The 26,144-nt window shown below is 41.7% G+C and overlaps 1 protein-coding gene across 1 annotated transcript in view; it reads right to left on the minus strand.

The window, feature by feature from the left end:
* fam184ab (family with sequence similarity 184 member Ab) overlaps positions 1-26,144 on the minus strand; it is a gene marked incomplete at both ends in the record, with an annotated part of 122,710 nt that overhangs the window by 62,268 nt on the left and 34,298 nt on the right. Inside the window, 7 exons of the mRNA XM_079180226.1 lie at positions 1,854-2,035; positions 3,507-3,642; positions 8,090-8,341; positions 9,280-9,363; positions 9,606-9,845; positions 11,572-11,730; positions 13,203-13,322. Coding sequence (XP_079036352.1) covers positions 1,854-2,035; positions 3,507-3,642; positions 8,090-8,341; positions 9,280-9,363; positions 9,606-9,845; positions 11,572-11,730; positions 13,203-13,322 — 1,173 coding nt within the window. The remainder of the gene's footprint in view (positions 1-1,853; positions 2,036-3,506; positions 3,643-8,089; positions 8,342-9,279; positions 9,364-9,605; positions 9,846-11,571; positions 11,731-13,202; positions 13,323-26,144) is intronic.

The following is a 26,144-nucleotide window of genomic DNA, read 5'->3' on the forward strand; positions in this document are numbered from 1 at the left end:
AATTCCTAAACTCAATCATACGTGGCAAATCTTTACAGCCGCATCCAGAAATGGCACATTAACAATTCAATTTGTGGAAATTATTGGGACTCATCGACCAACGTCTGCTTGCCATATAAGAACACAGCGTTCCCTCATTGCCAACACACTCAAAACATACACTGCAGCCTTTCCTAAAACGCACACAATGTACATTCTATTTGGCCCTCTACCAATCATTTTAAAACCATTATTATTGAATACATCAGACACCGGCAACAACATGATTAAAAAAAAACCCCACCAGGGATCATATTGGTTTGTACTAATTGCTCCAAACCAGAGCTCTGTTTTGGAAATCTACCATGAAACATTAAGCTGGTCAAACTGAGCAAAACTGCTGAGTTGTCATATGGCCAAACAAACCCGAGGGCGATCATAAGAACAGCAGGGCATGACGAGATCTTGGGTGGCTAATTTCTTCTTTCAAGGAAAATAAACTGTTAGCAAGAGAGAAGGAAAAATACAAGCCTCCCATTCATTTAATGACATTTCCACAACGTTCTATAATTAAGTAAGACCACTAACATTACCTGAAATGGTCTTTCCCTCCCAGCTCGCTAATGTTGCTTATTTTCAAAAACAACTATTGCAAAAGTCACTCATTAATGCAAAGAAGTTGGAAAACGCTTAACGGTGGAAAACACACTTTGATATTACCAGATTAGTTTTTTTAATTTAATGATTGTTAGGTTAGAAAAGCCCCCAGCAACAGTACTCTCACCAACAGCCAGATTACTGCGAGTAATCCACTAATGTCAGCTATCAATCGAGCACCGGGGGGACGGGGGGACGGGGACGTTGTATGCCGCCATAACAGGAAGGTGCCGTAAAGTTTTTAAGTGGTGCGAGACGTTCTATAATCGCGAGGAAGACATTCAAATTCACAGCAGCCTCGCGCAGTGGGAGAACTCTGCCAGCTCCCAGAGGATTACGCAGCACAAATGTCAGCGATAAAGGGATGGCAAAACACACATGAAGCAGCAACACTTGACATTTACCGGCGGCGGCTGTGGTGAGTCTGCTGGCTACACTGTTCCTTAAATCATCTGACCTTTAAAAAGAGGAGCAGCTTGGTTTTTTTTGTTTTTGCAGTTGTTCAAAGTTTATAAATGCACTGATCGACAGGTTTGAAACTTTCGACGGTTGGACGATTGCAGAGCCGATTTTGCTCCCTTTTGCTCAGAAGCCTGAAGATTTTGTTGCACGCCAAAGATTTCTGAGAGCTGTTCTGCAACAGATTGACTGAAAGAAGCTCTTGGGCTTCAGACAGGTGGAGAAAGACGGGAAGACAGAAAATGAGTGGGAGTCTTGATGCATATTACAGTTCACGGTTTGTGTTTTCCATGAAGTACCAGAGATCACAGGGGGATTGCTCTGTAAAGTCAAATACATGGCAGTGTTGCAAAACTAAAATAAATAGGCAAGTAAGTATTAGAATTGCTTCATAGCTCCAACAGATGGTCTTCTACTTTTGGGCGCAGGTCGAAATGGAAAGACAGAGAGTACAAGCTTCCTACTTGAAATAACTAATCTCATCTGTAATGTGGCAATCGAGCTTCTCTGGTTCAATACTGCTTCTGACATGCGAAAATGCGTGGAGACCCATGTCAGGACATTTTGTTGTCCCATAACCTACTAAAATCCTGAAAGAGCACAGACTCTTTTACTAACGAACTGTACTGTACTGGAGGATAAAAAAAACAGGTCTGGAGGAGAGTCTACCAACACTTCAGTCACAGCATCTTGATGGCTTATTGCTTATTCACCACACTGTTATTCCAGCCTGAGGTGAATACAAATCACCCACACACCTTCTCCAGGGACTGGAGCTGTTGTTTCTGTCGTTCGTCCAGGGCTTGGCTCTGGTTCAGCAGGGACTCCCTCTCTTCCTCCATCCTCAGCACTTTGTCCTTCAGCCGGCTCCGCTCGTTGTCCAGGTCCCTGATCGCTGCCTCCTGGGTCATCTGGGTGGCCTGCAGGCTGCTTATCTGACCTATGACGGGGACAGAGCCGACAGGCGTGAGCAGAATGCAAAGAGTAAAGCTTTGTCATCTGCATATTGACATTTTCGGGGGTCGGTTCTTGTTGACGCAACCACAACATCGTGTGCTGACTAAACTGATGTCAGCATTTTAAACTTCAACTCAGTCCTGGATTGTCAATGAGTTTATTTAACGGAGTAAATTTCCTGAATTCCTATTTTGTTTAACCTCATTCATTCACCGTGACTCTTTGTTCATGTTCGCCCATTTCTTGCTTTGGAGGCGTCGGTATTTTATTTGGTAGTAGCAACTATCCTGATGATGTCATTCCGTAGCGGTTTCTAGGAGAACGTTTTTCAAGACAATCAAAGAAATTTTAGGGTTTAAGAGTTGGTATTTCTGAGTAACAGCTGAGTCACTCTCATTGCCATGTTTTTGGCTATTTTCCATTATCCTTCATGTATGAAGCTATGTCGGATGATGATGTCGACGTTCTTAACCAACAAAGCTGTGATTGATTCAACTTTGACCTACTCGCTGTAGTTCAGCACACGCAGGCGGAAATATGTTGTGCGTTCAAGATTCTGTGCGAGAAACACTCGATGTCTTCCACATCAGCAAGGATGTCTTAGTATGATACACACTAGATATACTCAACTGCCCCACAATGCATTGCGTCTCTTCAGACTATGCAACAACAGAGATTTTGAGCCAGGCTAAAAGCTGTTAACATGTCACTTTATTAAGTTATAATATGTTTTCAGGTTAGAAAGTAATCATTTAGATTTCCAATGTGTGGTCAGTTTATCAAAAATAACGTCTGTTTGGTAAATCTCTGCGACGCTCTCGCCGATGTGACAGAGCCGCTGGCGGGGTGCCTCGACGCCGGCCCGGCCGTCAGTCATGTGACGCGTCTCGCTCGAGTATACTTCAGTGTGAACACGGTGTGCTGTCGCAGTTGCATTCTCCACCTAGATCTCATCAGTCTGCCTCACGTGCAAGCAGCTCCGGTGGACAGTGATGAAGCATTCTCATTGGGGGCGAGGAGTTCACAGGAGCTAATGGGCCGAACATAATTCTGCGCTGGGTTGCTGCTCTCGCTCACGCATTTCAGACAGTAATGTTTATGCAATTTTGTTGCACAAAGTACTGACGGAAAGAAATCACCCGGTATTAGATCAGATTCTAACATGCGACCATTTATCCGACATGAGTGCACACAAACACACACCTTAAACCGGGCATAATTGATGTGAGAAGGGTTTCGTCTGCTTCTGAGGGACTGATAGTACTATTAGCCTGGTTGTACGCAGCATTACGCCCTTAAAGTGTCCCACGCCATGATGCCATAGACGACTTGAGAGGAGCTGTTAGTGGGTATGTTTGATGTGTGAGCACGACAAGCCCAGGAGGGAAGGGTCCTGAGGGTAGCGAGTATGCATTATGAATGCAAGTCCATATGAGAGAGGAGAGGGGTCTTACTGGCTTTGAGCAGTATTTCAGTCGCTTGCTGCTGAACTCGGTCTCTGGCTGCCTCTAGTTCACACTCGGCTTCCTTCTGACGGATCTCCACAATTTCGGAGTTCTGGGTCACCTCGTCCAGCTGCTTGGTTAAGTCCTGGAGAGGAGTCAAAGAGCCACAGAGCATAAACAAAACTCCGTTAACACGCAGAGTGGCAGCCATACCTGACGAAGAGAACAGGAACATTGTGATGTGCGTGATGTATCTCCTTGGTAATCAGCGGAGAATAAAAATGATGGAGAAAGGAAAGTTGTATAATTTGGCAATGGTATTGGAAGAAAAAAAACTGAACTGAATAAAGAAACATTGGCATGAAAGCGCTTGTATTTGAAAAAGTTGTATTGGCACTTAAACAAGTTTTGGCAATGAAAAATAAAACACAGGCATTGAGAAATAATCTTCTATCAAGGTTTCTATTAAGAATGAATGTAACACACTTGTTCCTGTTTTATTTACAATCTCTTCAAACAATTTTCTTTTGATTGTTTTTCAATGATCGTCTTTTTCATCGTGTCAGACAGTTTATATTCAGTCTAACCAAATGACAAACAAGCATAACGTCAGTTTAAAGTTAACTTCAGCCCCGTCTGGTTCTATGCGAAAAATTAATTAATCATGTTTGACACGTTCAGTCCTCTAATACAGTGATTCTCAAAGTGGTGTCTGTGGCACTCTGCCAGGGGGTCTGTGAACATTTTCTTTTTAAACAATAGGCCACGTCAAATCATTCCAAGGGACTCTGTCTTGTGAGGGGCCCTTAGCTGGAACGATATTGAGAATTGTATTTTAATTGATCATTCATAAAACAAAAAAGTACAATACATCCATATTTGACACAGTTAACTTAAAGAAGCTTTGAGGGATAGATTAATGGAAATGGAAGCTACTGGGATGAAGGAAACATCCACATTCTCATGATCAGAGAAATCAGAGTTTTAAAAAACATATGATGTTATCTTGCGTTGTATAATAATTATGTTGCATCAGCTGTGGATGTAGAATCTGAAGCCCACAGTGAGTTTTCAGACATCTCGGACTTCCATAGCTAGTTTGCACAGATTGTAGCATATTGGTAGCTTATTACTAACACTGAGGATCAAGAATGTAAATGCTGACTTCTGCTCAATTAATAAGAACCAGACATCAGACACACACACACACACACACACACACACACACACACACACACACACACACAGCTTTGTGATTTAGTACTCTGTCGGAACTCATGAGTGGCAATTTCACATCTTTCAATCCCATCAAACGGCCTGCCTCAAACTTAATTACTGCTGCCACGGCTAAGACAAAGAAACATGAGTGTGTGTTCTTGTATGTCTGTCTACGTGAGGACCAATGTGAGCTTTAGATAGCATGAGGAATTTAAGAAGTGAAGACTTTTTGGAGCACAAGGTGCGTTTTTTGGAAAGTGAGGACAATTTTGTGCGATCCCCACTTCTTCAAAGGGCTGTTTGAGGGTTAAGACATATTTAGGATTGAGGTAGGTTAGAAGCAGATTGAGGTAAGGATTGGGTAACAATTGGTTACCTATATCACCCTGATGGTTAAAGTTATGATGTAAAACGGCCTGATATGTGAGGACCAATTTGAGATGAAATTGTGAGGGAAAGTGGGTATATATGTTGTTCAATCCTCGGTTCTTCAGAACGCTGTTAAAGGTTAATAAGTCTGGCGTTATGCTAAGACCATTTGTTCCAATTGAACATGGAAATCTTCACACAAATATATGCTTCAATTTCTTTTACAAGGTAATACAGTAATCCCCTCCTCAGACACCTGGTTACTGTACTTATTAGCACATCTTGCTGAAACAGGGATTAAAAGTGCATTTGCTGGGGTCTATTTTTAGCAATGGCTAGGGAAGATATTTTCTCATATTGGGTAACTACAAGTACAGTGCACAAACCTGTGTGTGTGTGTGTGTGTGTGTGTGTGTGTGTGTGTGTGTGTGTGTGTGTGTGTGTGTGTGTGTGTGTGTGTTGCTGGAGGAGGTCAATAGTTTAATCAAATGTATCTCTGTTGATTTAAACAGGCTTGAACAGAAATCCCATAGTTGCTGGCATTTCATCATTACCTCTGAATCACCCCTCATCATATAAAATATACAGTACAATGAATCACACACATATGCTCACACACACAGAGCATCACTTCTGTCAGTCATCCTTATTGGACATGGCTGAACCCTGCATTTACATTTCAATATAAAAGTCCTGGGAAACTGTCCTTTCAATGATGTACTGTTTTATCCTGCTAAAAGCTTCCCTTAACCAGTCCAGATGGGCTTTACCTGAGAGTGAAGTATTTAGTCCAAAGACAGTGACAGCAGCAATTTAACACAGCTTCAGTGGAGTATTTCACTTGGGGGCTAATTTGTAATTTTTGGCCTGCATATTCCTACAGACGCTTGTGAACAGTCCACGATTAATTACGCCTGTCTCAGTTACTCCGAGCGATCATTTGCTTGCATTTCTCTGGAGATTTGCCCACTAAATCACAAGCTAAAGGAGGACGACAGAGAACACTGGAGCGATGAGCTGTAAGCATCCTGACATACAAGTGTGTAAAGTTGATATTTGATGCTACTATTTCTACCCATGAAGTATGCCGGCACAGTAATTATGCCTCCTGAGACGAGGGAACATTTTTGCTTTGGTGCAACATTTTAATTTTCCATAGTGGAAAGAAATTTAGTGAAGAGATGATGATTACGAACTCTAGGCAAGAGGATTGATGAGATATGAGATGTGTATTGTCAAGATCAAAGCAAAGATTTGAATTTTTGCTGCGAGCTTGTTCATCTATCTAAAATCTATCATCTCACAGCAGGGGATGGAGGATTAAGAGATATGTTCAAAGATTGAGGCTGTTATTGGGAGATTATTGTGATATTACCTTAGTAACAATACCAGATATCAGCCGTGCATGAAAGACTTGTGTGAAAGACTAAAAAAGACGGGATCAAATTGTTTCTACCCTCTGAAATCTGTTTTCTTGAATCATATGAGAGAATCTAGTAGAGCTGTCAAGTGAAGTTGGTTTCAAGCTCTCTGCTCTGTTGCTCTGTTGTCGTTTCTTATCTGGGTTACAGTTAATTGCTCTGAAAACGAATGAAATTATTAACCCCAGGCACACCATCCGCGGCTGACCTTGATATCATTCTCCGTAGCGCTGAGAAGGGGGAGCTCCCCCATCCCGTCTTCTGTGCAATCAGTGATGATTTCACACAAACTTCACAGAATCTCTCAACAACTACAAAAAAACGACTAAACCAATTCCCCCGGAGCACATGTCAACTCTATTTTCAACGATGGAGATAATATCATGTGCGTCTATTTCCAAAGGCCGTACAGAAGAGAGATGAACACAGCATTGCTATTTTTGATACCACACTGTAATATAGAGGTGAACTAAACAGGTCGAAGCGTTGAGGCTTCCCTCATAACGTTGACATTCAAATTCTAAATCAACATTTAAATGCTGCACATATATATATATATATATATATATTTTTTTTTTTTGCATGTCTATGCATTCTGTTTAAACCCAGCATTTCTGCATCGTCGTATATACAGATTAGGCTACACTAATATTATTAGTATTATTCTCTTTGAAGGATTAGATTCCAGTGGTGGCTACATATTGTTTCCTAAATCGTATGATCCAAATAATTCCAATAATAATCCAGAGCTTTGTAAAGTCTAAATTCATCAGAAAAAGATAGATGGAAATGATTTCCAAAATTGTTTTCAATCTAACAAAATGATGCTTCAATCCATATTTGTTGCCGTTTAGCTTTTCAAAAACAATATTCTTGCTGCAGCCAAAGTTTGCTCTCCCGCTTGCCACACACAAAGGCGTGTGGGTCTAGCAGCAATCTACGAGTACCACCAATGTATTCATTCTATTTATATAACCGCGATGACGTCATAAAATATGACGACAGCTTCATTTGAAAACCTTAATAAAAGCCTTGAATGTAAAAAAAATAATGACATCCAGTGCTTAGTATGTCCAAAAAAAGATACTAAATGGCTTCAAAACAGCCAAAGATTTGGGACAAAAGACTTGAAAGGCTCATTTGCGTATTTGATCAGGGGAAAAGAGGGACATTTTTGTCATTTTCGTAGCTTCCTCGTGGATAAATGCTTGTGGATGCGTGGGGGCTTTACACTAACGAAAATAGAAAGTCCGTTGAACATCCACTTTGTGTAATTTAATCTGTGAATTGCACACCACACTATCCATGAAAACTGATCCACTGTTCTCATTTTCATCCCATATACAGCCCTTATTTTATATCCCCAATTTATCATCCATTACAGAGGACACATTTTGTAGGCTGTCCATAAAAGCTGCATCAGAAGGCGGCCAATCAAAGACTTTATTCGATTCAGTTACAGGACGTTCTGGTACCGTTTCACCGTCCCTGTCCCCTCTAGTCTTTATAATCCACTTCAAGCTGAAGCATGTGACTCCAAAGATGGCGATGTGTTTGAATCAGGTGTCTGGGGCTCAGACTCACCTTGACGGAGCTGTCGGCCGTGGTAAGGGACGCCTGAAGCCTGTGGGACTTCTCCCGGTTTTCCCGAGCTTCATCCGTTATCCTGGCCAACTCGGTCCTCAGTTTTCCGAGGGTTTTCTGGAGCGCCGCCTCCTGAGTCTGGAATTCCCGCCGCAGCTCGGCCTCGGTGCGCTTCCATGCCAACAGGTTGTCGGCAGTCAGCTGCTGAGTTCTCTTCATGGCCTCCAGCTCGCGTTCGTAATAAGCCTGAGCCTGGGAAAGGACAGACTGGTGTAAAAAAACACCTAAATCCAAACAAGTAGAAAACATTAGGCCTACGGCACGGAAACTGATCTTTAGTTTAGTTCTTTACTTTTGTCTCGCTTTTCTTTATACAAAAGTTGGGCATGTAATTGGAAACCGTTCTGGGCGGTTGGAAAAAGCTTTCTCATCAAAATGCAATCTCATGTGAAAATAATCAACACGAGTAAAAGTTTAAGCCAAGATGTCTTGGCTGACAGTGTTCATTGTCAGTGAGGAGTTTTTTTTAATTGAAATGAATAGCTTTTAAAGGCAGTAATTAGATCGCGGCTTTCGCTGCACACAAAGCTAAAGATCACAGCCTTCACTTCGAGCGAGGTCAAAATAATAGTGCCAATACATGTAAATGTGGTTCTTTTTGAACCATCACTTACTTTGGCACCTTTATTGTCATGCTAAAACGACTCAGGAAATACCAGATGAGACATCTGCAGGACAGCAATCATATCCTCCCTTGATCTTTGGACAATTTGTTGTGCTATAAAAATATATTAAAATGAATGATTTAAACATTATTGATATGATTTAGATATCTTATCAATAATACGTTTCTGATTTGTTATTTAACAAAAGCTGAATTTCAGATATGTTTAGGCTTGAGGAGGGATTAAAACAGGAGCATAATGTGAAGCCTGACGTTTGTGGCCTAGAAAATGAATAACCGTCCTTTAGAAAACACATTTGCCGATGTACTCGCTTATCATCTGATTATGCACAGGACAGACTCCACCATCATGCATTTCTTAAGTTTAAACATAAATGTATTATTTGATAAATGTACCCGTTTAGAACACTTCATAGATGTATTTACAGCCTAATACTCCACCTCAGAAAACAGAAAACGTTTGCAGTGCGCGAGCAGCAAATGTCCGCTACAGTGGCTACGGTACCTTGCTGAGTTTGGCCTCGTACTCCTCCACCAGTCTCTTCTTGTCCTGTTTGAGTTCCTCCACCCGCTCCGTCAGAGAATCCACCTGTAACAGCACAACATGAGAAGGACAGAGATAAAAACTACTCCCCCCCCCCCTTTGGTATAATTGCAGACCACGCACATATGGTGCATAGGGTAAGAGTTTGAGTTGATGCAGCAGCTTAACGGAAAACGATGTAACAATCACAGCTGTCCCACTTTCTTCCGGTTGTCTCAGCTGTGATTGAGTTTGTTGCTGTGCCTTTCATTTCTGCTCCACTTTCGCAGCAGCAGCGAGCGCGTTACCTCGGCTTTGTGGAGCTGCCCCAGTTTCTCCTGGTCTTTGCTGTAGTTTGCGTTATGACTCTGGTGGCTGCGGAGGAGCTCCTGGACCTCCTGCCTGTGCTGGCCCTTCAGCTCCTCCTGAGCAGCCCTCTTCTCCTGCTCAAACTGGTTCTGGGCCTGGCTGAACGTGCGCAGCTTCTCCTCGAAGGACCGTCGCATCTCCTCCACCTCCCGCGACATGGACACCACGCGCTGCGTGTGCTGCCACAGAAGACAGGAAGACAAGACTTACAGGAGGGTTGACATATGGGTTGGTAGGCGTGTTACACTGTGGGTAAACTTTTGAAAAAGCTCTAAGACAGGTGATGTTCCGGCTCAGAGGGTTTTGACCTTCTGGCTGCTCTAAATTAGAACTGAAAACCAGCAAACACACTCAACTGAAACCCAAACATCTCAACAGCAAGCGCTCTATGAATATGTGCCCACAAATATAACAAAAAGGACGTATTTCATACCGATGACTGAAAGGGTGGTCTCTGCAGTCACAGTCTCATGAAGCAGGCGAGGCAAACGATAAACATCTCTCTCGGCCAGATTTACATGTACGGATTCACGCCTTTCATTTAATTTGCCCGCACAGTCTGAAATTAGCATTTCACTTATGAAGGCAGCAGATAATTACACAATCAGCGACGCGCGCTAAATGCTCGGTGCAATTTGTACCTGAAAGCACAAGCTCAAAAAGGTTCACTCCCACGGGGACTTTAGTGCAACACAGAGCCCTCGACCCAGCTCTGGAGTCAAACAACGGGAGAATTTGATCGGATGCAGAAAATAAACTATCGAGTACAAACACACCTTTGCATGAGCCTGAGCATGTTTGCATGTTCGTTCTTTAAATGTCACAAAAAAATCATTCATCCAGTCGTTTGATTCCATCCCTTTCCTTGTTCCTCAACACAGAGCTGCACATCTTCTCCCCACTGGATATAAATCAATATAGTCATGTCATCCATCTGTCTGTCTATTCATCCTGTCGACTACTGTATTGATCCATACACACACACACACACACACACACAGAGAAAAGGTCAAACCCATTAGCTGACATCGTATGTGCAGACATAATACAACAGTCTTTTGAGGAATTGGTTTAATTGGGCGAGTTTTAATTAGTCGATCATGTATTGGCCATGTTTCAGCTGATCTGAACATCAGTTGTTAAAAACCACCCTGGGAGGTGCTTGACACTTGCCCTAGTCAGATGTATAAAAAATGCATCCATCTTTCCAAGATGCATATGTAATATTTACCCCTCCGCACTGCAACTATGTCAGCCAGGGAGATGTGGAAATAGCCGCTCACAAGATCGACACACTGTGATATGGCAGCTGAGGTTACTCTGAAATGACACTACATTATAGTGAACTGTTGCAGCGTTTATCTGATCCCTGATCAGTTCAATCACTGAACGATCTGCGTGGGTATTATTCATGTTGTTGTGTTGACTGCATTCTCTGCTCAGGTAGACATTACTTCACTCTTCTCTTTACATAGGAAATAGTTGTTTGCTGCTATATTAATGCTGAATTAAGCACCTTTAACTGATATATTGTTGTAACTTTAGTAATAAAAGGAATGTTCTTCTTCTTCTTGTTATTTAGCAGTTACCAAACTGATAGCTCTGGTGCCTGGGAGGACCAAGACGGACTGAAATCATATCTGTGATCTGGTCAACTGAGACACATACTAGGCTAAATGTCACAAAAGTGCATTAAATCTCATCTTAACTTTATCCACAAAGGAGAAACTTGAAATAACAGGTGAAAAAGGAGCTCTGATCACTAAACTCCTCAGCCTCACAACAGCAGACAGAACCAGATATTAGTACTAATTACCTGCAGCATCAGGCTAGGCACCGCTGCCTCTCAACACACACCCACACACACACACACAAACCCACACACTGCATCATTCCTTTGTCTACCTGAGCCTCGGTGCATAGCTGCATGTCCTCCACCCTCTGACGGTAGCTCTCAAACTCTGCCAGCGCCTGTCTCTTCATCCTCTCGTGGAGCTCCATGGACTCCTCCAGAGACTGGATCCGCCTCTTCAGGTCCATCTCATCGCTGATCTTGCTCTTGTACTGTTGATTGAACGATGGAAAGTATTTGAAATCCTCATGTGATGGCGCACCAAGGCGCACATGAGATGATGGGATGCATGTGCCGGTTTGTGTATCCCGAAAGGCAGTAGTTTGTGAGGAATTAGCGGATATGATTAATGTTGCAATGGGAAAAAAAACTTAAAAATTCCACCATCAATGAACATTTAGCACGTAATCTGCTGACTCATAAACCACAGTAACAAGCATGACAGAAAATATTTATCATAATAATACGGACTCCTGGGCGAGAGTAAATAAACAACGTGTATTTCTGAATTAGACTATTTCTAATAGACATAGACTTTAGATTTGGCTGTGATTTAGCACATTATGAGAGACTTTGTGTAAAAGTATAGCATGTAAATGTCTGTAAATGTGTGTGCAGCTGTTCATGGTTGGTCACATTGCTGTCAGGGAAGCAACTAATTCCCACAAGGAGAGATGACATATAGATGTAAATAATTAATATTCAGTTTGAATGAATATTGATGAGTTCGTTTTGGATGTGATCTGGGCTCTCCGGCTCTCCGGGCTGCCATGTGATAGCGTGCAGCTGCCGTGCGGAGAAATACTGTAGTTTAGTGAGCTAAAGATGACTGTAAGTTATACAGCGATACCGTCTCATCTTCACTGACTGACCTGAATGCGACCGCATTTCTAAAGAGCCCCCGCCGGCTGTTGAAATACTTAACGTCTTGAATCAATAGTCAAAAAGTAATCACAGCCCACTTATACCATAGAGAAGAAACTCCAGTTTAGAAGCTCCACTAGTTTATCTATTTAACAGAAACAAGTTATCAATAACTAATGAGTAGTCAATCATTCTAAAAGTAATACTGTAATATGCATTTACTTTGCCCCAGCAGGAAGCTGTGATTGATTACATTACTTATCTAACTTAACCTTCATTTATACCCATCGACGGGTACAGTTATGATGTACTTGTTCTATTATTACTTTATACTTCTACTTTACAACATTTCAGAGGCACATATTTGTACTTTTTACAACATATATTGATGAATTGAATCACAAGCTCCCCCTTCACCAGCTGCAACGTTAAAGTCATACGATACATGAATCTTTCAATGATCATATGTTAATGATAATACAATTATAATTATTGTCATTATCATCATTATTATTAGTTTTATAAATTGTAATAATAATAATAATAGTATACATTGTTTTCCAAAATGGGCCATTTTGCATAATGAGTACTTTTACTTTTGGTGCTGTATATTTAGATGATAATACTTTTGTACTTGTTCTAACTAAATGTTCAGGAAACCAAACATCTGTGGTGCCCTGTGTCCTCCTTACATCTAAACTGAACATAAACATGGAGGACATGTCTGATCAACATAGGGCAGATGGTACAACTCAGAGAACATCGACTTCATTCAAAAGTAGGACGTCAGTGTCTAATTAATTACATCAAACGTAAAGACCTGTAGTATCTTCTCCCTGGTCTCCGACAGAATCTGCTGCACCTCCTCTTCGTGGGCCTCCTTCAGAGTGGCGATGGCCGCCTCGTGTTCGTCGTTTTTCGTGTTCAGTGCATAGATAACCTGCAACAGAGAGGAGAGAAACCTATTAGCTGTCAGACATATTGATGATCGGGAGTTATTACGGCATTAAAACCGGTGGGAGACGAACTGCAGCTCTCACAGCTCGGGTTCAACCAGCACGGACTGTGCTGAGACTGCTGTGTTCGAGACATGTTGTTTAAAAATGAGAGTGGAGTCTACAAATAAAACAGTGGAACATCACAGCAGGAGGTAAAGTGGGGAAATATGAAGACGACAGGAAGGTTGATATCAATGAATATCTTTCAATGTATTCTGTGATGGAAAGAAAAGACAACCGTCATAATTCTACTTGTGTGCAATACTTGGTGCTCAGGTTAGGATTTAGAATACGCACTGTAATAGATTTAAAATACTTCTAGTGTACTTAATATATGGCGACACTTTTGCAAAGATGTACATCAATTCAACCCGCCCTCACTCCCACCTTGGTCAACGCCCCTCGATGGCACTCCTCAGTATCTGTATGAGAAGCATGCAGATGTAAACTAACTCCAATACAAACCCATCCGCTTCTTTATTAAGCGGTCAGAGCAACTAAGCGAGTGGAGGTTGGATGGGTCGAACAAACACAGGACTTTCACAGAGGAGACCGCAGTTCGTATCCTGTGTGAAACAAAGCCAGCGTTGACTTTTTCACCGTAGTTTTGTTGCATTACTTCTGTACTTTACCAAATGCCTTACAAATGTATTTTCCGAAACATAACCAAGCACCGTTGTTGCCTGAACCTAACCAATTAGTTTGGCTGTGTAAGTAATCCTAAAAACTGAGTAAATCTATGTTGGAAGTTATGCATTTAACGGGCAAAAACTGACATTTCCACAACCGATGCTAGAGCGTCACAGTTTGAAGCCTCGTAGGGCTCCTGACCAAGTGACAGTATTTGACGAGTTGGGAGTGAGACTGTGTTAATAGTTTCATTGTCGTTGCCCAACGGCAGTTCTTCCCACAAGTTGCGGCAATCATTTATAATTTACAATTACGTTCTCTTTTCCAAATCAGCGTAGATTAGCTAATCAGCTGAGAAATGCAAATCAGTACCGTATGAGAAGTAAATGAGCTGTGGTATGTAGGCTCGCTGGTACACAGCTGCATAGAGCGGACGCTGTTAAAACCTGGATGTTCCCACTGCTGCTCCCGCCACAGTTATAAACTAGAGATCGGTCGATGCCTCGTAATGCTGGGGATAAAAATAACACAAGCAAACTGTTGTGCATGAGATTGACCTTTAAATCCGTCCCAAAAATACATGCAGCCATCCAGAGAGGTGAAATCTGACAGCACAGTGATCCCCTGCTCACAGGCAGAGAGCAAGAGAGACATCGGGGACAGAAATGGGGTTTTTACATTTTCCACATGAAAAAACCATGAGAGACTCTTCCCCACTGCTTCTCGCTGCCTGCCGTGAGAAAAAGCCCCTTTGAAAAAGCAAGTCAACGACTCGGCACATTGAACTGTGGGAATGCCTTTGTCTACTCTGGACCAAAGTCCGTCAACAGATTTAATAAGAAGGGGGGGGGGGGGGGGTGCAGGGAGAGAAAAAAAGGAGGGCAAAAGTTTTCTTTGAAACAATGACATCATGCACTTGATATGCCTTGCCGTGCCTCGCCGGGAGATGAAAGGATTTAGTTTGACAAGTGCTGGTGTTTTTTTGTTGTTGTTTTTAATTCCTATCTGTTTACCCCCCCCCCCCCCCCCCCCCCCCACACACACACACACACACACACACACTGCTGACAGCCACAGAGCTTTATTCAATAAGAGAAGAGACTAAAGGCAGTATAATCAAGAGGTACTCAGCCATGGGAGTTATTCACTGTGCTATTTGAATTTACTAACCTCTTAATGTGAACATCATCATCCCCTTTTTTGCCTGTATGATGAATATTAAATGCATTCTTTTTTAAGTTCTATCGTTTTTTATATATTTGACTTTTACTTCAAGCCTAATGTGTTTTGCATATATATATATATATAAAATACACATTTTGACCTGATGATACGGCTAAAGAAAATGTTTAAGAATCAATAAGATTAGTACTATTCATCCAAAAGGGGGGCAATACTTGGATTTAAATTGAATGACAATCCATTCAGACATTTCACTCAAAACCACAAACATTGACCTCATGGCGGCGCTCGAGAAACGGTCAGAGAACCACCAAAGTAATAAGGATTCATCCTCTTGGGAGCATGAAAGCAAAATGTCATGTTAATCCATCCGATACTTATTTTAATATTCCAGTCTGGACCAAAATCAGTGGACAGACAGACATGTAAGGAGATCAAAATGGAAGCGGTAAAGTGAAGTAGTTTATTCATATTGGCTAAAATCACAAGCTTGTTCCACAGGGTTTCGCAATCTGTCCCGTCATTTGGACGGAACTGCAAGGAGCCAAATAAAGCTGAGAGAATTTGGTTTACTCCAAAATTAAACATCTTTTCCGCCACACGTCTAAATTATTCAGTCCCCTCGGTCTCTCATCAGCTTAGGAGGGGAATGGAGCAGACGTAACAGTTAGAGGAGCTAAAATCTCCAAAACATCCCGAGAGTCATCGGCACACTTCTGCACATGACGTGCACTAATCATAATGCTGTGGGGTCCGCTGACACACACACACACACACACACAACAACATAACAAACACACACAGTACATGCACTTACATGTACACGAGCAGAGACTGTCAAGATCCTCATGAACCAATGAGCCCGACAAATGGTCAGAGAGACGAGGAGGCAGTGTGTGTGTGTGTGTGTGTGTGTGTCTTGGTATGTGTCAAGGAAAAAGACAATGGCTGCCTGAGAGACAAAGGCTGCCAATATTGTCGTCATTGTCATCATGAGGGATTAGCAGATGTTGGATCTTGCAAGCCGGCAACATGCAAAAAGCAGATATTATTCTTAAAGCGGGATTGCAGAGATCAGACAGTAATTGGGGAAAATATTCACAATATTTAAAATGTAACCGTGTTAATGGGATAAATTTAGATGAATGGACTATAGTTTAAATGATAAAGAACAACATCCTGAATACATGAGCATTGCAATATATAGTATGTATAAAACTAGTCCACCATCCTGACTTTGGGAGCTTTGTGAGTAGCACAATGCTCACTATTTAGGGGACTTTCTTAGCCTGAACTGATCCTCTCAGGCGGTGCTCCCTCCCAGACTAGGCGCTTGTTAAGGCAGTACCACAGCCATAAAGAGGTCCTGCCTTAAGGCGGAATTATCTCTGTCGAGGCGTGTTCAGTTTACGATTCAACCCTTTGTCACAACACCGGATGTCTGTATCCTGCAGTGTTGTGCTATGTACAGTACATTCATTGCACAGCAAGGGCTGTGAGAAAGTCAGCCATTTGTAAGGCTTTAGATTGTAAAATTCATCCATCCATCCATCGCTGTACGCAAAGTACAACAACAGCTTAAAGGAGAAGCACCATGTTGCCTTAGATATGCTTGATTCCAAGCTGTAAACACACCTTATGACCAGCGTCCAATATTAACTTCGCCTCCGCCAACTCTTGAGGTAGACATGTGGCTCTGAGACGGCTAAATCCTCCGCAGTGTTCAGCAGCTAGTTGCTAACTTTGTCAGGGGTTCCGTCAGCGCTTGCTTGCTGAGGCTGGAAAATGAGGTGTCAGAGAGCTGTGAGAGGCTGAACCAAACACTAAAGTCGTGGGCTGTAAAAACCAACGATGCCTGCTCTGAACAGACTGGGATCACGATGCCATCATGAAGATGAAAGACTGAATGTTTGGGTTGTTGCTTTTGGTTGAGCACCATGGTAGATGGCAAATTCTTGTTATTTTCTTTGCATATATTAAATCCTCTACATGCACATAAAACTTTAAGTATTCCCTCTATACATGCAGTAAGAATTTTAATTATTTATTCATTATTTACATGCTTTTAAAGCAGCCAAAGTACTATAGCCTGTTTTGATTACACTTTGTTATTCTGCTGTACCATATAGTTATATTTTTTGGGAAAAGATCATGTGATTCAGAATAAAATGAATGATGTATTCATTGTTTAATAGAAACTGCAATGTCAGCTTCAAACACACGCTTCCTTTTGATGTGTGTGTGTGTGCGTGTGTGTGCATTGTTCTGAAGCGTGAAAGTGTGAGGAAAAACAGAAAGAGAGTGCGAGACAGACAGAGCGATGCTCTTCTCATCTCCTCGGGTCGATCGGGTTCCTGTCCTTGGAGGAGTTTGCATAAATGACAGCGATACCAGGCAGATCGATACGGTGACATCGAAATGCCACAAATTTCATCTGCCAGCTGGAAGAAAGTCACAGCTGAGAAACTAACCACGGCTGTCACCAGGCGTGAGTCCCAGCTAGCTGCTGGATGAAATGTGTCTCGGCTGTCAAACAAGGGAAAAGCTGAAAAAATAGGTTTGTTTGTTTTTAAAAAGAACTTCCTTCTGCTCACTTTCTTGGCGTTATGGGATTGTCTCTGTGCAAAGCAACTCTATAACCTTTACAAATATATTCAAGAGATGTGAACTTTCTTTCACCTTTATTTGCTGTTTGGATACGGGACTTGTTAGTAAGTGTCAAATCATGAATATTCCGCATTGCACTCTTGACATTTGCTTCAGAAAGCGGGTTCAATGAACAAACGGTTACAGACGATAAGAATATATCCACAAACAAGACAGATACATTATCTACATAGAAATAGAAGTCAAACTGGGAAATACGGACTCAGCCGTTCATATCTCACTGCAAACTTGTTTTCTTATATCAAGTTAGAAACAACTAATTCAACCCGCTATCAAAAGATAACGAAGACAAAAACATGATGCTTAATTTAGTAAAATACAATTTGATGTACATTAGAAACAAGTTAAGATATACAGTAGCTACTGCACAGGCAGGTTAATTCACTATTATTAAGGAAATACAATGTCAAGGACTCAATCACAGACAAAAGCAACTTGACAAGAAAGAGAGGAATTCATCTTACAACTTTTAACTCGTCACACTTCTATTGTTGGCTAATATAATGAGCAACACTCCTCCACACAAACACTAACGGTAGAATCATGGACGTGATTTGTAATTCAGCACCTTTAATCTGAACAAAGAACGAAGTCTCTCCAGGACATTTCGACAATAACAGCGAGACGAAGTCTGACAGGGGAGGTAGGTCATAACTTTTTAATTGGTAATAACAGACAAGATGGTGATCAAAGCATGACTTGCTGTTTCATTTTCACTTCTCCAACACTCTCAAATCCTGTCACTCTAAATTAATTATGATCTATTTTTAGACTCTTAATGTTGTTGCTTTTGCCTGCTGCCGGCTATACCTCTCACACCCAGACATGGCCAATAGTTTTGCAAGATACGGCTCTGTGGTTTTGTATTTCTATGATGTGTTGCTACCTGTCCGAACATAGAATACAAAAGGGTGATTCATACCGTAGCTAGATGTCTCTCTGAGTGCAGATTGTAATGTTGACATTTACTGTATATTCACAATCTGGAGTATTTACTCCTTTTGTAGCAGACATCTCTTAAAAAACTAAAACGTCTATGACACAATCTGAACTAACACACTTTGTCCAGAGACCACCCTCGGGGACCCTATGGGTCACTAAGTGGTCCGTGCCTGGACGAACTCAAGATAGGACCCGGGGTCACTAATGGCACTAAAACCGTTAAGGCTTGCCCTACAATGTTTTATGATCCCACCCTTATGGTTACGAGCATCCATATTCCTGAGGACACAGAGATGCATCCAATCGCAGTAAACAACTCAAAGAAACTTGTACTTTATGTGCTAGTCCTAGTCATAGTAAGTCCCTGTATTTGATTTATATAAACATCTGAGTTAGTAAAGGTTATGTATAGTTAAGTTCTTGATAGCCAACTCTGTTTATATTTATTTTAGTTTCCTGCCATACAAACTGGATGTTAATTGCTCTTATGCATATAGGTTTACATGTCTACGCAGGTCTGTGTGTGTCATGATATTAGTGTCTATATATGTTGGTGGATTGTTTAATTCATTTAATCTCTAATTGATCAGGTTTTAATTCAGACATTTATATCAAACTGCTTGGTAGCGGTCGGCAGCTGAGATAGCTCACGTTTAAAATGTGGAAGAATTAAAAGAGACTGTGTCAGTAATTAGTATTAATTGGGCAAAATAAGGTTGAATTAAATAATCAAGACGGTGGGAGTGGTTTGCCGCCATGAAATTGCACCCCGTCTCAAGAAGTTAAAGCAAGAAGACATCAGAGGACACTTCTCTCTCCCCTCTTCTACACTGCACTTTGACACAATTTAATTGTTACATATCTTGATATTAATGAATTATTATGTATTAAATCTGCTACCAGCAACAATGCCACACTTTAGTTCCAAATAACTGCAGTAACAAACAAAAAAATACAAGTCTCGTCCCATTTCAAGGGAGATGTGGAGTAGTTTGTTTACGGCGGGACGGCAATCCAAAGCCACTACAAAATGCAACATCAAAAAAACAAGCCTTTATGAAATTATTATTGACTTCTGATATCCAGCAGAGGCTAATGCCTTGAGAAACTTGAACAGCAATTGGAGATGAAAGCAAACCAAATGTTTTCATGAGTAGAGTAATATGAGCACCAACAGAGAAAGTAAACAGTACGAATCCATTAATCCTGGCTAAAAGTTACACTAAATCAAATGTATTGTTTGTTCAGACTCCAATGTGCTGCCTGTATGTCTTTGAACTGGCAGGATGAACGCTACCACAATTAAGTTCATTAACAAAACTAAATGCAGGACTTTGCAACAAAGGGACCCAGAAAAGTGCGTGCACTAGATTGCAGACCAAAGAAGAAGAAAAGAAAAAAACTTGAAAAATGAAAGCAGGTGCCTGATGTTCCTCCAGACTGGCGTCATCGGAGTTACACAGGATCAAAAGAGAGAAATAAAAGACGCTGGTGCTCTGAGGTTGTTCAGCCTTGTTTCTGCGAAGGATCTAATGACTCCAAACGAACTCAGACTCGCAGCAATCTCCTCTTATTTCACTCTCACAGGCCTGAGCACACACACACACACACACACACACACACACACACACACACTCCTCACTTATCTCTCTGCTGGAGTCTCTCCGTCCAACTGATGAGACTTTGATGATAATGTCGATGTCTAATGACGACCATTTCGCCACCTTAACACTAGCCGGTAGTCATTTTCCACGCTGCGGCGGTGGAGCTTTGTCTTGTGAGTGCAGTGGGAGTGATGAACAATGTACTGAGTGCTGACTGCAAGGACTGTAGTGTAGATGGACGACTGGCTGCCACCGGATATATGGCAAAGACGTAGTGGGGGAAAGTCATGAGGAGATCGAAACCACTCTGGTTTACGTGAGACAACAGCCAGCAGCTAGTTAGCTTTCAGTAGCTTAGCATAAGGGCTAGAAACCGACAGTAACAAAATCCACTAACCAGCACCTCTGAGAGGTCACTAATTAACACATGACATCTTGATTGTTTAATCTGTACAAAAATTGAAGTGTAGAAATGAGGCTCTTGGCTCTGAGCAGTTCCCAGGAAGTAGCTGGTCCCAGCCAAGAAATAGTCCAGCGCACAACTACACGTAAAATGTGAAATTAGGTTTTTGTAGGGATTTATTGAAATGTTAAATGGACTGTACTTGTATAGCGCTTTTCTAGTCTTTCGACCACTCAAAGCACTTTCACACTACTTGTCATTCACACATTCACACCCATTCATACACTGATGGCTACCATGCAAGGTGCCACCTGCACATCAGGACTATCTAACATTCAATCACTGCAGGAACAGCCTGCGGGAGCAATTTTTTGGGGTTAAGTCTTGCCCAAGGACACATTGACATGGACTAGTGGAGCCGGGGATCCTCTGATTGAAGGACGACCCTGCTCTACCACTGAGCCACAGTCGCCCATAACATTTAACATTTTAACATTTAACAAAAGATATAACATCATCACTGAGTTTCAGAATTGTTGCTGACCTTTTGTAACTTTCCCCCCCTATTACCAAACCGTGTGCTAAGCTAAGCTAAGCTGCTGGCTGTAGTATTTGACAAAACAGAGAGATATGAGGGAGGTATTGATCTTCTCATCCCAGAAAACAAATAAGTGTATTTCCCAAAATGTCAAACAAAGTAATATAGAACTTAGTTTTTTCCTGAGAGACCAGGAATTTAACTTTTTTTTATTTGACTGAAATACAGTTTCACGTGCATTCCTGTCGGTCGGCATCAAACACCGACATGCAGCGCACTATAAAAATTACAATTTCACATTTCCAAAGCAAGTTGCAAAGCAGAGGCCGATTTCAAAAGTAAAGCCTTTGCAGATGTGAACAACTTTTTTTTGTTAGCAGTGTATCGATTTCTGCCCTCTTGGGGATGAGAATGTTGACCTCGTGGAAGGAGGGCAATGGGGAGGTGCGGCATATAATTGCTGCAACAACTATCGATGTGTCATTTCACCGGCAGAGCCCTGCTGGAGAAGGAGCTGTTGCAGAGGGTAGTTAGTGGAAAACTGGTCTAGCGATCAATTAGCCTCATCATCGCTGCTGCATACCAAATTATTGTTCTGTTGATAGGAAGCCAGACAGGTTTTCTCCCTTTTCCTCGCTCCATTTTTCTCTCTCTTGACCCCTTAACCACTGGATTTAAAGCGACAGTCCTGACTAAAGAAATCCTTACCTCATTATTAATTCTTCTGCTTATTTATTTATTGGTTTATTGAAAAATGGAGAAAAAGGTTTGTTTTCTCGTGAAAAAACATTAACTCGAGGTCCATTTACTACTAGCCTTCACCAGCAAATTGGAATTAGCTGAATAATTTACTTGATATGTTCTCTGAATAAGCAACTTGTGACCTGACCCAGTTCCTCTTGCTGGTGAAGACCTTGAGATGTAGTTGAAAGCTCGGAATAGCTGGAAAGTAGACCTTGTGTTGAGATTTACTGTCACAGCATAGTTGTCCATTTGCGGATGAATGCCGTCTCCTAAAATTAATCAGGTCTGTCCGACACTTCGCTCTACATCCTGGCGGTGCTTTGACGCAATGTCGGATGATTAAAATGGTTTTGAATAATACTCGGCTGAACAATGGGATGAGACGTGAGAGTTAAAGACCTCCTGAGCTGCAGTGAAATACACCAGCAGGCAATTAACATTGCCTCCTTATACTCATTAGCTTTAAATCATTCTCTAATTGGATATTGAATTTCTAATTTTGAGTAGCGACAAATGTGGTAACAGAAATATCTGGTGTCATGGATTCTTATTCTTGGTTCTACACTGTTGCACTAAGTACATTGTTATTTTATTTTTACCTTCCATGTTTAAACGAAGATCTACAAGGCCGATGAGGATGTACGTTACACAGACTGGCCTCAAGCCATTTGTAAATCAGGTAATGTTTACAAGTCCTCTTGTTGTGTATTCAAAATGACAGATTTGTGGTCTTTAACAAGACTCATGTGCAGCGTTTACTCTCCCTTTATGGCCGTATTTTTATTGTTCATCCCGTCACTGAGGCTCGTGTCTTTTATTGGCGTAGCTCCTCTTTTCCGACCCTTTCTCATTGTTATTCCAATCTAAAGACTTGAAAAGGTACGTGGATTGGACATTATTTGACAAAACTGGCCTTGTAGGGCTGGATATCAGTACTTCTTACTTTTAAGGTATCGACCCAAATAACCAAGCAGTACTGAAACCTCTCCAGTCAAACGCTACGGGTATGGGATGCTTGGTACCCAGACCTAGAAAGAGAAAGGACTATTCGTTTGATCGCGTCTCCTCCGTTTGCGAAACTCCCGCAAGATGGTTGAGGTTCGGCATTGTTACCATGCACACACTACCTTACAGTTTTGATTGCAGCTAAGAACAGCAATTGTTCTTTGATTTAATGTGATGGGTGATTGGCCCACTGCCACAGCAGCTACAACCCCATACAGTCCGTGGTTTGGTGAAGTCGAGCGTGGTGTGTTTGACGGACTTGGCAGTTCAAAGGGCAGAGATGCCAAAATAAATGGCGTGGTGGTGGCATTTTACACAACTGAATGCTTCCATTCACATGATGGGTATCAAATGAAATAGGAAAAAAGGCCATCAAACAAAGTACACTATTGGGATCAGTTTCACTTTAAGGGTACTGGTATTGGTATCATGTTTTTTTTAAACGATACCCAGCCCTTTCATTAGAAATGGATCTGGGGTCTGGTCTAGTGTCATCCAGCACACATGGAATGGATAACATGTCATACGATAGATTACTTTACAGACAATTTATGCCCATAAACATTATTTGTGCACACTATTTGGCAACATCATGATAAATAACCCTTTTAAAAGGGAATAAGATTAACAATTGCAGATTAAAACCAATATTGGTATCTAGCTTCCTCTCATCTGTAATGTGCTGCATCAGCATTGCAGCTTCCCCCACCACCATCTCAAAGTTTTTATATTTCTGAGTAAAAAAAGCACACCGAGGCAGACTGCCATCTCATTTCCACAGCCTCAATATTATGCGTTTACTGGGAGTGAATTTAACGAAGCGGGGAGACAGATAGGAGACCTAATTACTTTAATTATAATATGTGGCTGTGATCTGCTAAACTGTAAGGTGCACCTTAATCCGTCAGCTAATTATGGGATGTTCTGTAGCAGTGTAAGTAAGTGGTGGTGCAGTTGAGCCGATTTGAAAGTTTGGCATTAATTAAATTGAGGATCTGTGATCAGTGGATCAGCTCTTTTAGCATTTTACCAAATAAACTGCATTTAGCGCCCCGTGTTAAACGAAGAATCCTGTGAAAACAAAGTCGTGCCTTGCTCATTAGAGTCTGTTCTGTCAACTGAGCAGAAAAAAGATGAAGCAAGGCTCGCTTCAGACTATACATGCGAACGATTTTAATGCAAATGCCTTGCATAGGTTTGGAACGCTGTTGAACAAATCAAGAGGCCACTCACCACCGGTTCTGAGACGATAACATTTGAATGACACAGGCTTTGGTCTTTGCCTACCCCATGTGAATATTAAGTTATATATACCATTAGAAATAAAAATGTAAAGCATAGAATAAGGACTCCAGAAAAATATGTAAATTGTAAATTTGACACCACAACATAAGAGCCTCAGGAACAGAAAGTGCACTGCCTCACACTATTCTAAGAAAAACATACAGAGTGCATTACATTTTTGGGATATGGATGCTCGGGTTACAACATTTTCCCAATATTCAATAGATTAAATGAGACGTCCCAGGTGTGGAAGTGGGCAATAAAAGCTTTACACTACCAGATATAAGAGAGCCTCTGACTTCCCCAAAAAGTGTCCAGCGTGATTGTCGAAAAACAATCACTGTGACATCAACATTTGGCAAGTGAAAGTCTTTTGTTAGAATGAGATATACACTTAATAAATGATAATCCTTTTTGCACGAAGACAGCATGTAGAGTTATTACTGAAACATTTAGCAGCGAAAACTATTTTTGTCACCCAGTTTACCCCCCCGCAGGGGAGATGAAAAGGCCCGTCACAGATCAGGCAGAATATCAGATCATATGAACAGAGCGAGTATTACATTTGTTGTGATGGGGAAGATAATATTCCACTTTATTTACTCAGTGCCTTTTTTATGCCCAGTGCAGACAGCAGGGACAAGAGTAGCGAGCGCTCTTTTCAACAGCAGCGGTTTTCCCATTGTACTTGTACTGGCTTAGTCTCGAGTGATGCATTACTGAATGAGCATGTTTGTATTTTACGCCGGACCAGACAAGCTGAGACGTCAGCTCAGAAATATGCTCACAGGTTGGGTAGTGCAGTTCTCCTTGTCACTTGAGGTATTCTGCATGTGAACAGCAGCGTGCACCTACTTCATGCATATGCATTAAGAGGATCACGCAGGTAGCAGTCGATCCAGGCGAAGACATCAACCCCGACAAGACAAATCCTCTCTAGGTTCTTAGGTGGAAAATCCGCCACTTCCAAAAAGAAACCGGCACAAATGTATTGAAGGCAGCTTGTCGAGGAAATCTGGGCCACAGTGCATGATGCTATAGAAGAAACACTGAAAGCAGGTGGCATAACATATGTTCTGCAAAAATCTAAAGTTCAGCCGGTGGAGTATCTTTGGTTTACCAAGCTGTTGGAAAAGAAAGCTCTGGTTGGATATTTCTAACTAGTTGTTCTGGTCACTGCTAACGCATATGGCTTCTGAAGTCTGTGTCTGTGTGTGTGTGTGTTGTGTCTGTATTATGTAATCTAAAGAGATGTCTCTAATTGAATAATAAGCACCATCTGGAGCCATTAGCTTACTGTAAGTTCGAAGTGCATTGCATCGTTCTTTCTGCTTCTTTAACACACACACACACACACACACACCCACACACAGAATTATGCTTCTGTTGCATAATACCAGAATTACGTAAAAAGGGATCTACGTACGTAGAGGGATCTCAAGGCTCAAGGGGAGAAGCAGAGCGTACGGTTTGGGAGTCTCCGAATTGCGTCTCTGCTCTTTGCAGATGATGTGGTCCTGTTGGCTCCATCACACCGCGGAATGGCGCAGCCAGAAAAAGCAAAGAGGTCAGCTGATGTGGTTCGGGCATCTGATCAGGATGCCTCTTGGACCCATGATATTATACATCTGGTCTATTCTGAACACGCCTAGTGGTTCACCAGGAAGAGCTGGAAAACATTGCTGGGGAGAAGGATGTCCTGAATGCGCTGCTTAGCCTGCTGCCCCCAGAAGGTGGATGATAATGGAGGAATGGATGGACACAC

Source organism: Pholis gunnellus (genome assembly GCF_910591455.1).
Source record: "Pholis gunnellus genome assembly, chromosome: 19".
NCBI classification, from domain to species: Eukaryota; Metazoa; Chordata; class Actinopteri; order Perciformes; family Pholidae; genus Pholis; species Pholis gunnellus.